Source organism: the organism of the source record quoted next, unplaced genomic scaffold, assembly GCF_019419815.1.
Source record: "Pyrus x bretschneideri cultivar Hongxiangsu unplaced genomic scaffold, Pyrus_bretschneideri_v1 Contig5, whole genome shotgun sequence".
Taxonomy (NCBI): Eukaryota; Viridiplantae; Streptophyta; class Magnoliopsida; order Rosales; family Rosaceae; genus Pyrus; species Pyrus x bretschneideri.
Genome location: NW_025999787.1, coordinates 11,357,460 through 11,370,805, shown reverse-complemented (window position 1 = coordinate 11,370,805; position 13,346 = coordinate 11,357,460). Strand labels below are relative to the sequence as shown.

The window sequence follows — 13,346 nt, the reverse complement described above, 5'->3', positions numbered from 1 at the left end:
TCAATACTTCAAGGAGTTGTCTTTCCTTACTTTGATGAGAGCTTTTCCACCAATACTCGGGTCCATTCTTCCATTCGAAAGAGGAATTCTCTTCTTTTCACACTCTCTATCCTTGAAAATGGCAACGACACAAAAACAATCGTCTAAGCAATTCTGTCTGCACCATTCCTCCGATACTGATGTAAATTGCTCATAACCACCGCCAGCCCACTCTGTGCTTTGCATCTCGTGAAAATCAAAACTCTCTGTCTCCGGCAAGGCCGCATCACAACTTTGTGAAACAAAGTTTTGCTTGCATCCTTTCAAGATATCATTGGGATCAATAAATGTGTAGCCATAAGGACATTGGCAAGTTGGTCCTTTATCATTATAACTGCAGAGGCTGTTGTATCCACATGCACCGCTGCCTATGGCTCCTTCAATTCTTAAGCAAATATTGGAAGGTTCGGAGGTCAAAGGGGACCAAGCCATGGGGCTTCCGGCACTTGAGGCAGCGGTTTTAGGATGAACAGAGTGCCTCAAAACTCCGTCATGCTCCAGAGTTACTTTATGGTAGAAATTTTGCATGGAAACTGTGTTGGATGATACCATATTCAGTATGCTTCCGTTCTTTGCAGTAAGGTAAAGATAGCCGGACTGATTGAAGATGAACTGAAAGCCGGCATACATAGTCATGGTTGCAAAGTAAGCAAAATTGTTTGTCGGCAGCGGGAATCTCGTTGTGTAAAGCAAGAGATTTCCGTCAGATTGTAGAATAAACATGAATCTTCCCCGTGAGTAATTTGTCGCTGTGTAGCGCGCAAAGAGTTTGTCGTTCTGATTTAGAATCTGTGTAGGTAGTATTGTATCCGTTGGTTCATCAAAACTCTCCCACACATTGGATGAACTTCGATCCGCCAGTACAAAATTTCCAGTGTCTAGCATGGATGCATAGGCAACTCCAGGACCAACAAATTGAGCAGACCATATGCGCTTGCCGGTTGCATCATTGAGCATAAACTTGCCACCGTTCGAAAGCTCAACTTTGGATCCCTCTGGAACTAGATTGTCCCCATTGGCTGACCAGACTATAGTTTTATCTTTTATCTTATCGAACCAAATGGCTAGTAAGAACCCATCTTTTCCGATTCTTTGAAAACCGAAAGCAAAGTCACCAGATGGCGATGTCCATGACGATGAGTTATCTTCATTTAGTGCAGTGAGAGATGAGCCTAAAGAAATGTTTTTGGAGGTTTGAGCTAGGGTGGAAAATGGTAGAAACATGAAAAGGAAGAAGAAGAGAAGATTTATCAGTGGACAAGCCATGGGAAAATTACGAAGGTGACGAAAAATTTCAAACAAACTATAATTTCTGTGTCAATCACTTGCAATTTTTATTTCATCTTCTTCAAGTATGAAATTAAAAACTTAGCTGCTGGAAGACGATGTAATTTCTTGTGATTAAATGAGAGGATCCAACTACAACAAAGTCAACAATGAGCCCTTTTCGTCAATGATTCAATTGGATTTTTTTTCCAAGTCTTCTTTTTGGATTTTTCCAGGCATTACTTGGAAATTGTTTACTTTGACTCTTCAACTTTATGTACTTTGTTCAATTTCTGCATGGCGTGCAAGAAAATTTTGTTTTCTGAGTATTCCGAGATGCATGGATGAAAAGTTCAAGACACTAATAAAAACTTTTTGAATGAAAATTATGTTACGGATTTGAAGAAATCAATTTACTTATAAGCCAAACTTACTAATAAAACAACCAATTATAATATGAGAAGCAATTAGATTTACTTTTCAATGCAATTCCTCACGTGTGACGAATCTTAAAGTCAAACATATGAACAACACAAACATGGTGACGTGAAGTGTGAGGTTGTTGGGCTTCATACGTGAAACAACCTGTTCTGATATCATAAAGAAAATTAAGATTCCACCACCAAACGAATTGGCAACGTCGGAATCAACTTACTTATAGGTTCATGCAAGGTCTCTTCTCTTATCAATATGAAATTCATTCCCACCATATCAAATCATATTACTCTATTTTGTCAATTTTCTCCCGAAGCCGGCAATTTTTTCATGAACTTTAGTTTTATCCAATTACCCCTGAACTTTTATAATCAATCCATTTCTCCCCTAACATTAAATTTTGGAATTTTTCATCCAATTTTCCATCCATCTTGTCAGCACATATCAATTGTCTGAGGGAAAAAATGTATGCTATTGATGCGCATACACGGTGAAACCTCAAATTTCAACATGAACAATTACTCTTTCAACAAAAAATTGACTCTGAATTCTGAACTACAAATTTCAAGATTTTGAGTTTTCTTTGATCAAATAACAAAGAAACAAACACTTAAATTATTGAACTCATAATGAGGATGGATTCGGTGGAACTGAAACTTCAACAGTTCCTTCTAGCATCTGCGTGACTTTCTTCATCATCGGTATCAGTGACGGGTCCTCTGAATGCACCACATTGCAATCATCACGTAGTTCTCCATCATCTTGACGTCTTCCATTGCCTCACCGTCCTTGTCCGGTAGCAAATTCAGCTTCTTTTGCATATAGAAATCATATGCCCAATAAGCTAGTATCAGCTGATCTACATTATCTACATGTTCTTCAAAATTATTCCTCCAACAAATAATTTCTAGTAACAAAATGCCATAGCTGTAAACATCCACCTTCACTGGGATAGGCATGGTTTTTAACCTGTGAGAATGTGAAAGTAAAAGAGCCCCACATTGGTGAAAAGAGAAACCTTGCAATGACTTATAAGAGGTTGGGCTACTCTCCATTAGTGGCAGAGCCAAGATTTTACGTCAGGAAGGGCCTCACACAAATGTTAAAAAAATAAAACAAAAATATAGTATTTATAAGAGGGTAGAATACATGACTTGTCAGCTAATTAAAGTTTTTGAGGCACTGAATGCTTTTTTCATGTTGAAATTAACCTTCCAATATCAAGTTAATATAGAGAGTAATTAATACAAAATTGGGGAGGATTAAGAGAAATAAACCTTCCAATATCAAGTTAGCTTTATTAATTCGACACAAGAAATGAAAAATAGGATGGATTGTGTTGTAAACTTTCCTAGTTTAAGTGTGATTGTTAAATCCTAGATTAGATTTGATTCTAATTATCCTTTCCTATTACAACTTGTATTCCTTGGGGATGAAGGATTTCCTCTCTCCCTTATTATTATAAATAAAGGCATTACGTAGAAGGGATAACACACACATTTTCCTACGATTCTACAAACACATCTCTCTCTCAGTCTCTCTCCTTGCCGCCAGCCCCCTTCCCGTTGTCAGATAAAATACAACATAGTGGGAATTTTCGAACAAAAAAAGAGAAAAATGGATCTAGAATTTAGAGAACAAAATATATGAAATTTTATAAATTTAGTAAAAAGTTAGAGAGAATAGAGAGATTTATAAATCTTAATATTGTTGTGGGTTGGAATTTGAAGGACAAACCATAGAGTTTGAGAATAAGTCCTTTAAATAGAATTATCCCACTCTAACTAACATTGAGGCCTTTTGTGATTAAATCCCCACACCTGACGGATTCAACAGGTGGCCAAGTGGGGACATTATCGGTGTGGTTGGAGTGGGCCTTTGGCCCGTCTACCTAAAATTTAACATGGTATCAGAGCTAGGGGACATGCTCGTACTGCCACGTGAACGGGTGGGTCCCCTTTGACCCTATGCGAATGGGTGAGCCCCGACATGGCTCCACGTAGGCCAAGAGATGCCACGTGCCACTGGCCCAGCGCGAACGAGTGAGCCCCAGCTTGGCTCCATGTGGTTGCTGATGTGTGGAACTCCACGTGTGATCCATAAAGCTTTCTAAAGGAACAAATTGTTGAAATATCCCACATCGACGGTATATGTGAGAAAATGAGAGTTTAAATATCCTAACCCCACTCTAACTTATAACATTAAGATCTTTTATGATAAAACCCCATACATGTCGAACTGTATAGGTGCAGGTGGTAATTAACAAGTTGGGAACAATATAGATGTAATTAACAAGTTGGGGACAATATAGATGTTATTGAAAGCATTTTTGTATAAAACTCCATACATGTCGGACCATGCAGGTAGTAATTAACAAATGTGCAGGTAGTAATTAACAAGTTGGGAAAAATAAAGGTGCTATTAAAAGTGGGTCTTTGACCCGTTTCTCTGATAGTTTGACAACCAGTGCTCATTGGAGATAAGAAATCAGTGCTGCCCTTCGTCGCAGAACCCAATCACTTGGACTAAATATATGTGGTTTTTCTTCCAATTGCGCTAACTTCAGCTTTGAATTTCGACTCATTTTTCCCGACCATAGTGTCCATTTTTTTTTTTTTTTTTGGGTAAACTAGTGTCCAATTTTGTGCAGCAACAAATTTCCCATTATCAAATCCCGAAACTCCTTTAAAAACTGTAGCAAAAGAGCCATGGCCTAGTTCTTCCTTGAATCCGTTAGTTATAAAACTCTTATGTGAATGACAATGAGTAATGCCGAGAATAATGGAGCACTAAGATGACTTGAGTTACAAGTCATTGATATGCTTAAGGATTCTCAGAGCCCTAGTGTTACAAATATATTGGAGTCTTAATGACATACAATCAATTAAGAACTCTCAATATAAGTAATGGCTTAATTGGATTATTAGTCCTGGTGATAATAGGGTAGTTGGAAGATAACCTTCTGGCAAATAAATTAGGACTTAACCCTTGTATTGAAGTCTGTTAGGATTTAGGTCCAAATTTAATTAAAAAGCCAAAGATCCAAAAGAGCAAAAGAGAGCAAAGGAATGAAGACCCTCACTTTGAGTGAATAGTGTTTGCAAATGCAAAGAGCATGTACAAAGGTATAATGGATTCTCAACTCTCTCTTCGAATTTGAGTTGAGTCTTGATTCACTACACTACTAGAATTTGAATTTCATGGTTAAGATTTGTTTTTTACTACATATGTACAAGCTTCTGCCTCTTAATTGTTAATTGTTCATTGTATGTTGCTAAAATAATCTTAGTTTAGCCAAATTTTCCCTTCAGATTGTACAGTGTGACATCAAACCTCGAAAGATTCTTCTCGACGACTCTTTCTCCGCAAGAATTTCTTTGGATTAGCCAAGTTTGAGAATCGACCAGACTCGAACTACGACTGGAATGAGGGGACGAAAAGGTATGTGGCCCCAAACGGTTCAAAAACTTCCCCATCACTGTGAAGGTGGATGTTTACAGCTTTGGCATTCTGTTGTTGGATATTATTTGCCACCATAAGAAATTTGAAGAAGAGGCCAAGGATGAAAATCATATGATACTGGCTGATTGGGCGTACGATTGCTATGAGCAAAACAAACTGCACCTTCTATTTCCAAATGGTGGCGAGGCAATGGAAGACATCAAAGAGATGGAGAAGTACGTGATGATTGCAATGCAATGCATTGAGGAGGATCCATCGCTGAGACCCACCATGAAGAAAGTCACATTGATGCTCGAAGGTAATGTAGAAGCCTCAGTTCCTCCTGATCTGTGATTCCGTCCTCTTTCACAAATTCTACATTTTAAGTGCTTTCAGTTATAGTTACATGCTTTTATATGTTTGATTATCAAGTACTTCAGTCTAAACCGCCAGCTTGCCGTAAGTCAGATAGTCATTAACTTAATATTTGGTAATTAATGTAATGGAAAATGAATAATTCCTCTACTTATTGGGACATCTTAAAAGAATTATTATACATTTGACTACACAGTAAGTAAAGAACTTAAGAATACTTGCACATGAAAAATACACAAACCCTTGATATCCAAAAGAAATTGATTATAATCGGAAGCACCTAAGGTATTAAACTTATGAAAGAAGACGGATCGGGTGGAGTTGAGACTTCAACAGTTCCTTCGAGCATCAATGTCACTTTCTTCATCTTGGGTCTGAGCGAGGGGTCCTCCTGAATGCACCATATTGCAATCGTCACATACTTCTCCATTTTCGTCACTTCAAGCATTGCCTCACCGTCATTCTTGAATATCAGCTGCAGTTTGTTATGCTTATAGCAATCATACGCCCAATCAGCTAATATCATTTGGTCTTCATCCTCTGCCATTGCATTAAAATGGTTCCTGCAAAAAATAATTTCTAACAACAAAATACCGTAGCTGAAAACATCAACCTTGACCATGATAGGCAAGCCTTAATTTGAACCATTCAGGGGCCATATACCCTTTCGTTCCCCTGATTGCAGTAGTAGTTTGAGTCTGTTTTATTCTCAAAATCTTGGTTAATCCGAAGTCAGATATTCTTGCCTTGGAATGGTCATCAAGAAGAATGTTTTGAGGCTTGATGTCACAATGTACAATTTCGCTGCTCATGCAAATACAAAAGACGTGTTGCTATTCCCAAGGCAATTTGCCTTCTTTGGCGCCAGTTTGGCATGGAATCTCTGAAGAGGAAGCTTGCTAGAGAGCCGTTGCTTATAAACTCATATACAAGAATTCGGTGCTCTCCCTTCCTACAAAATCCAAGTAGCTGGACTAAATTTCTGTGGTTTGTTCTCCTAATAGCACTCACTTCTGCTTTAAATTCCAAATCATTTTCTCTAATCTTAGCATCTAAGCTTTTGACAGCAACAGGCAACTAAGGCCAGACTGGTTGAACATGACCTGAAATCCAACATCTGTACTGTTGGCTGACCAGTAACGAAAATTGGGAGACTGCAGAGGGAAATGTGTTGTGTAAAGCATGAGATTTCCATCAGAATGTAGCGTAAACATGAATCTTCCTCGTGAGTCATTTGTTGCTGAATAGCGAGAAGAGAGTGCTGTTCTGTTTTAGAGTCTGCGTTGGTAGTATTGTATCAGTTGGTTCATCAAAACTCTCCCACAAAGTGCTCGAACCAGTGTCTAGCATGGCTGCATAGGCAACTCCAGAACCAGCAGCTTCAGCATACCACATTCACTTTCCCGTTGCATCATTAAGAATAAACTGGCCATCATCTGCAAGTTCATTTTTCAATACTTGTAGCACAAGATAATTCGCATTGGCAGACCACACAACCAGTTTCACTGGTATTGTATCGAACCAGATGACCAAGAGGAAAGCATTATTTGCAATCTGCCGAAAACCAAAAGCAATGTTACCAGGCGGTGATTGCCAGGATGAATTATCATCTTTAACAGTGAGGGATGAACCTAAATGTATGTTTCTGGAAGTTTGCGCCATAGTAGAACATAGGATACAAATGAAAAGGAAGAAGCAGACCAGAAAAATCGGAGCAAAAGCCATGGTAATTACGTTGCCACAAGCTACTGATCAAACTTGACGGAAAAAAAATTTCATTAAGTAGAAAAAACATCAAATAAACTATGTTTTCTGTTTCAATCACTTTGTAATTTTTATTATATTTTTCATCCTCGTGACGACAAACAAGATTTCTTCTAATCAAATTACACAGGATCAAACCATAACCAGGTCAGCACTGCTCCTTTTCATCAGCGATTCAATTAACTTTAATATATACCAAATTTGGTTTTAACTCTTGCTTTTGGATTTATCGATCCGCTGGGGGAGGTTGCTTGCAAGTCTTTCAATCTTACATATAGGGAATTGCTGAGAAACTGTATATTATTCTTTGGCTCCTATAAGCGTTATGTCCTTGATTCTTTTGTTTACTTGTGCATACCACAATATGCTTCGAGTCTTCTAGTGATAAAAGTTTACATGAGTAGTTTTTATATCAAGTGCCGTTATTAATTACTCTTTTTTGTCATACCCATCGTAAAAGTTCGAGACAATAACAAATCATTTTACTCTTTTTGTCAAGAATAAAAATTACGAAATAAATAACTAGCAATTAAGTAAGGTGCTTATGACGATCTATACCTAGTATATTGTGGCAATGTCCGTAAGTATAAGGTTTGCATATGTTTTTGGCACAAATTACAGCGCTTGAGCCTCGAGTCTAGATGCACCGCTGTAAGTTTTGTAATCGGGATCATGCATTCTACTACTTAACTTTCAAGTCAACTGTAATGAGTTCCGTCGTCTTCACTAACAACTAAATAAACGTTCCATCATGGTAGATTTGCAGTTGGAGATTTGGCATTTGGGTAATGGATGCAAAGTCTTTTTAAATCTTAATATGCATGAGGGCCAATCACTTGGAAGCCGCCTTCTTTGAATGCTTCAAAGAGATGGAACATCAATGCTGTTCTGGGTCGAGTTTTAAACTCAAGTCTTTCCTATTGTCCATGGCCTACAACAAGCATTCTTTTCTACCCCTTTTTTTGGGTTGAAGCCCTAACTAGTTCAATCTAGACTTGGAATAACACGTCCCGACCCCGATATTCTCCGAATATCAGGATAGGCACGACTTTGACTGGTCAACGGTCAACGTTGACTTTGATCGTTGACTTTTTAGGTTTTTGTGCGGGACCCCTCCTAGGCTAATTTCGACGTCCTGAACCCGTTTCCGATGTCCGTTTTCCCAAATTCAGTCGTTTGAGTAGAGTTTGACTAAATGTACCATTTATGTGCTTAGGGGCAATTATCTGTGGCGTTTCCTTCTTCGCTAGATGACGTGGCTTTTCAACGGCGAAGTACTGTGAGTGGACCCCTTCTAAAAACGCATGTTTTGATAGTATAAATGCATACATGAAAAGCATGATTTGATGATTATGTTTTATGAAACGTTTTACGAGATAACATGCTTACTGAGACTAGTTTGAATTATTACTATTTTTCCTATAACCCATGTTCTTATAGAATATTTGATGGATGACGATATGATATTGAGAACATGTTTAGAACACCTCTTTATAGTATAGATGATGGATGACTTTATACTATGAAGTTGATTTTCAATATATGTATGCTAACTGGTTTTGTACTTACCTAGTGGTGCTTTCTGCTACAGGACGTAGGCATAAATCCGATCCGTCCCGGGCGACGGTTTGGTGTTCGCATAAGGCCTGGAGTGTGTTTCCTCTTGCTATTTAGCACAGAGACGGGGAGCCAGCATGGGGCCTCAAGTGTATTTTCCTCTAACTGTTTGCTCAGAGACTGGGAGCCGGCATGGGGCCTGGAGAGTTGTATCGGACATTCACTAGTGTTTATCATATATATACAAGTTATGATTTGAGACATTGCACGACATGCTAGGTTTCGGAAAACCTATGTTTATCATTATATTTGTGTTTTCATAAAATCTGGGGGTTAGTACGTTGATAACTGTTTTATTATATATATATATATATATATATATATATCAACTTGGTCCACTCATGTTTGTTTTGCGCCCCCTTCAGGACTTAGAATCGAGGCATACAATCCTGACGTCCAATCACTTCCGCATCGGCATCTTCGAGTCCTCTTGGTGTAGGACCCACTCCTTGGTTTCATTCAATTTTATATTATTTTTCTTTTAGTGTTCTAAATTAGTGGTGTGCTCTGAACACGGTCCTTATTTGCATATTCATTATTCTTTTATATTTATAAGCCTTATATATCCTTTGTTTTCAGCATTTGCACTCAATAAATGGCTTTCGTCACCCTCGAGTGTCGGCCAGCACGTGCCTATCCTGGTATTCGGGGAATATCGAAGTCGGGGCGTGTTATGGAAACTCTATACAGCTACTCTTTTTGTAGAATTTAGAAGCTTCTAGTCACATTTCTTCTAGCCCAGCACTTCAATGAAAAATAGGATCACACAGAAAACACAATCTAGATGCATATCGTAAGTAAAACCTATCATGATACTGATGAATAATGTTATACTTACCACCTATTTGTACTATCTCTCTAATAGAGGCAGGGCCTGCCAATGCATGAATCTCTATTAGATAGATGGTACAAACAGGTAGTAATAGTAGCATTTTTGGATAATGATTAATAATACACATGATTGATTTCAACGATAATGCATGAAAGATTGCATAAACCATATGCCATGATAAATTAATTGTACCATATTATATCGACCTTGAAACTACCAAGTATCGGTCAACTACGAAGCACCGTAAACCCACCAAAGTGTCCGTGCTTCGGAGGCACTTAGGCTGGTAACACACCGGTGCCCTTCGATACCTATTTTACTTTCCTTGCAGGTTGCTTCACTAGTCCACCCTCGACCGGAGCACCCTTGCAAAGGTCTTTACACCACACTTTACGTTGACCCGAGGTCCACCAGGTTTCGTGCATCAAATTTGGCGCCTTCTTGGGAATCAACACTTCAAATCCTACTCTGTCTTACCAGCTTAGTCAAGCTTTTTTTTGAGCAAATTGAGTTCCATCATTCGTACTGTACTCTCCTTTGATCAAGCATCCTTCTCCAACATGGGGAGCGAAGGAAGCCACAACAATCAGACCGACACATCTGCATGCCTACCGTGAGGCAATGAAAGAAGGAAAGAAAAAAACTTTCTTTCTTGTGCATATTATGTGTCCATGTGTTTAATACAAATTTTTTTCTGTTACATAATTATGCTTTCCAACTAAATTAACTAAAGCAGAGGCTTCTATACGCTCTCAGCTTTTCGTTTTGCATATCTAAGTCCTTAAATCAGCTTCATCTCGAACGTGAAACACCACGACAGTTTTCCGGCTAACTTTACATGGTTTGAGAGGTTCTGCAGTAGGGGAGAACGCTTGAGTTTTAGAAGTTGCTATTGAGAAAGACTGGAAGAACGCATAAGCCAAAAAAATGAGCATGGGTTTTATACCATTGATAATTCCACTATTTATTCGGACATTTTAAGAGAATTATTGTACATTCGATACTACACAGTACAGTAAGATCCAAAGAGTATTTGAAAATAAATAATACACAAACTTTTGATATACAAAAGAAATGGATTATAATTGGAAGCAGTTAATTTATTGAACTTATGAAAGAACATGGATTGGGTGGAGCTGAGACTTCGACAGTTCCTTCAAGCATCAACGCAACTTTCTTCATGGTAGGCCTAAGTGACGGATCCTCCTGAATGCACCATATTGCAATCATCACATACTTCTCCATCATCTTGATGTCATGCATTGCCTCATCGTCATTCTTGAATAGCTGGTGCAGATTATTCTGCTTATAGCAATCGTACGCCCAATCAGCTAGTATCATTTGATCTTCATCCTCTGCCGCTGGCTCAAAATGCTTCCTGCAGAAAATAATCTCAAACAACAAAATTCCGAAGCTGAAAACATCAACCTTGGCCGTGATCGGTAACCTATTAAACCATTCAGGGGCCACATAACCTTTCGTTCCCCTGATTCCAGTCGTAGTTCGAGTCTGGTCCATTCTCAAAAGCTTGGCCAGTCCGAAGTCAGAAATTCTTGCCACGAAAGAGTCATCGAGAACAATGTTTTGAGGCTTGATGTCACAGTGTAGAATTTGGCTGCAGCACTCCTCATGCAAATACAACAACCCTCTTGCAATTCCCAGTGCAATTTTCCTTCTCTGGTACCAGCTTGGCCTCAACTCTCCATAAAGGAAGCTCGCTAAAGATCCGTTGCTCATGAACTCATAGACAAGCATTCGGTGCTCTCCCTCGTAACAAAATCCAAGTAGCTGTACTAAATTTCTGTGGTTTGTTCTGCCAATAGAACTCATTTCCGCTTTGAATTCCAAATCATTTTCTCCGACCCTAGCGACTAAGCTTTTGACTGCAACGCTCTTCTCATTATTAGAGGCTAAAACTCCTTTGAAAACTATTGCAGAAGCACCGCGTCCTACTTCATCCTTGAATTCATTCGTAGCGTTTTTTAGCTCCTCATAAGTGAAATGCTTCAAATTCATATCAGAGATGACTGGATAATTAGGTTCACTCAGATTCACTTTTCTATAAGAAATACGAGAAACAGCCAAATAGGTTGTTAATAGCAAAATCAAGTTCAGAAACCCTGAGCTACTCAGGAGCACTGATCCGATGAGGATCAAGGTCGAGTAATCTTTCTTTTTTGTATTTGGAACTTCAGGTATAAAAGTAGAGTTGTCTTTCCTTACTTTGACGAGAGCTTTTCCACCAATACTCGTGTCCATTCTTCCATTCGAAAGAGGAATTCTCTTCTTTTCACACCCTCCATCCTTGAAAATGGCAACGACACAAAAACAATCGTCTAAGCAATTCTGTCTGCACCATTCCTCCGATACTGATGTAAATTGCTCATAACCAACGCCAGCCCACTCTGTGTTTTGCATCTCGTGAAAATCAAAACTCTCTGTCTCCAGCAAGGCCTCATCACAACTTTGTGAAAAAAAGTTTTGCTTGCATCCTTTCAAGACATCATTGGGATCAATAAATACGTAGCCATAAGGACATCGGCAAGTTGGTCCTTTATCATCATAACTGCATAGGCTGTTGTATCCACATGCACCGCTGCCTGTGTCTCCTCCAATTCTTAAGCAAATATTGGAAGGTTCGGAGGTCAAAGGGGACCAAGCCATGGGGCTTCCGGCACTTGAGGCAGCAGATTTAGGATGAACAGAGTGCCTCAAAACTCCGTCATGCTCCAGAGTTACTTTATGGTAGAAATTTTGCATGGAAACTGTGTTGGATGATACCATATTCAGTATGCTTCCGTTCTTTGCAGTAAGGTAAAGATAGCCGGACTGATTGAAGATGACCTGAAAGCCAGTATGCATAGTCATGGTTGCATAGTAAGCAAAATCGTTTATCGGCAGTGGGAATCTCGTTGTGTAAAGCAAGAGATTTCCGTCAGATTGTAGAATAAACATGAATCTTCCCCGTGAGTAGTTTGTTGCCGTGTAGCGCGCAAAGAGTATGTCGTTCTGATTTAGAATCTGTGTAGGTAGTATTGTATCCGTTGGTTCATCAAAACTCTCCCACACATTGGATGAACTTCGATCCGCCAGTACAAAATTTCCAGTGTCTAGCATGGATGCATAGGCAACTTCGGGACTGACAGATTGAGCAGACCATATGCGCTTGCCGGTAGCATCAGTGAGCATAAGCTCGCCACCGATCGAAAGCTCAACTTTGGATCCTTCTGGCACTAGATTGTCCCCATTGGCTGACCAGACAATAGTTTTATCTTTTATCTTATCGAACCAAATGGCTAGTAGGAACCCATCTTTTCCGATTCTTTGAAAACCGAAAGCAAAGTCGCCAGATGGTGATGTCCATGATGATGAGTTATCATCATTTAGTGCAGTGAGAGATGATCCTAAAGAAATGTTTTTGGAGGTTTGAGCTAGGGTGGAAAATGGTAGAAACATGAAAAGGAAGAAGACAAGATTTATCAGTGGACAAGCCATGGGAAAATTACAAAGGTGACGAAAAATTTCAAATAAACTATATTTTCTGTGTCAATCACTTGCAATTTTTTATTTCATCTTC

General features: G+C 39.0%; 2 protein-coding genes and 1 pseudogene across 2 annotated transcripts; all 3 read right to left on the bottom strand.

The window, feature by feature from the left end:
- Positions 1-1,305, bottom strand: LOC103965204 (G-type lectin S-receptor-like serine/threonine-protein kinase LECRK3). The gene has a single exon (XM_048569370.1). The coding sequence runs from the start codon at positions 1,303-1,305 to the stop codon at positions 1-3; it is 1,305 nt and encodes a 434-aa protein (XP_048425327.1).
- Positions 1,306-5,744: 4,439 nt separating this feature from the next.
- Positions 5,745-7,281, bottom strand: LOC125470405 (annotated as a pseudogene).
- Positions 7,282-10,686: 3,405 nt separating this feature from the next.
- Positions 10,687-13,346, bottom strand: LOC103963649 (G-type lectin S-receptor-like serine/threonine-protein kinase LECRK3). The gene has a single exon (XM_009376487.3). The coding sequence runs from the start codon at positions 13,262-13,264 to the stop codon at positions 10,865-10,867; it is 2,400 nt and encodes a 799-aa protein (XP_009374762.2). The 5' UTR covers positions 13,265-13,346; the 3' UTR covers positions 10,687-10,864.

Bases quoted from the DNA above. Each gene is read 5' to 3' on its own strand.
- LOC103965204 (XM_048569370.1), bottom strand. From the start codon at position 1,305: ATGGCTTGTCCACTGATAAATCTTCTCTTCTTCTTCCTTTTCATGTTT.
- LOC103963649 (XM_009376487.3), bottom strand. From the start codon at position 13,264: ATGGCTTGTCCACTGATAAATCTTGTCTTCTTCCTTTTCATGTTTCTA.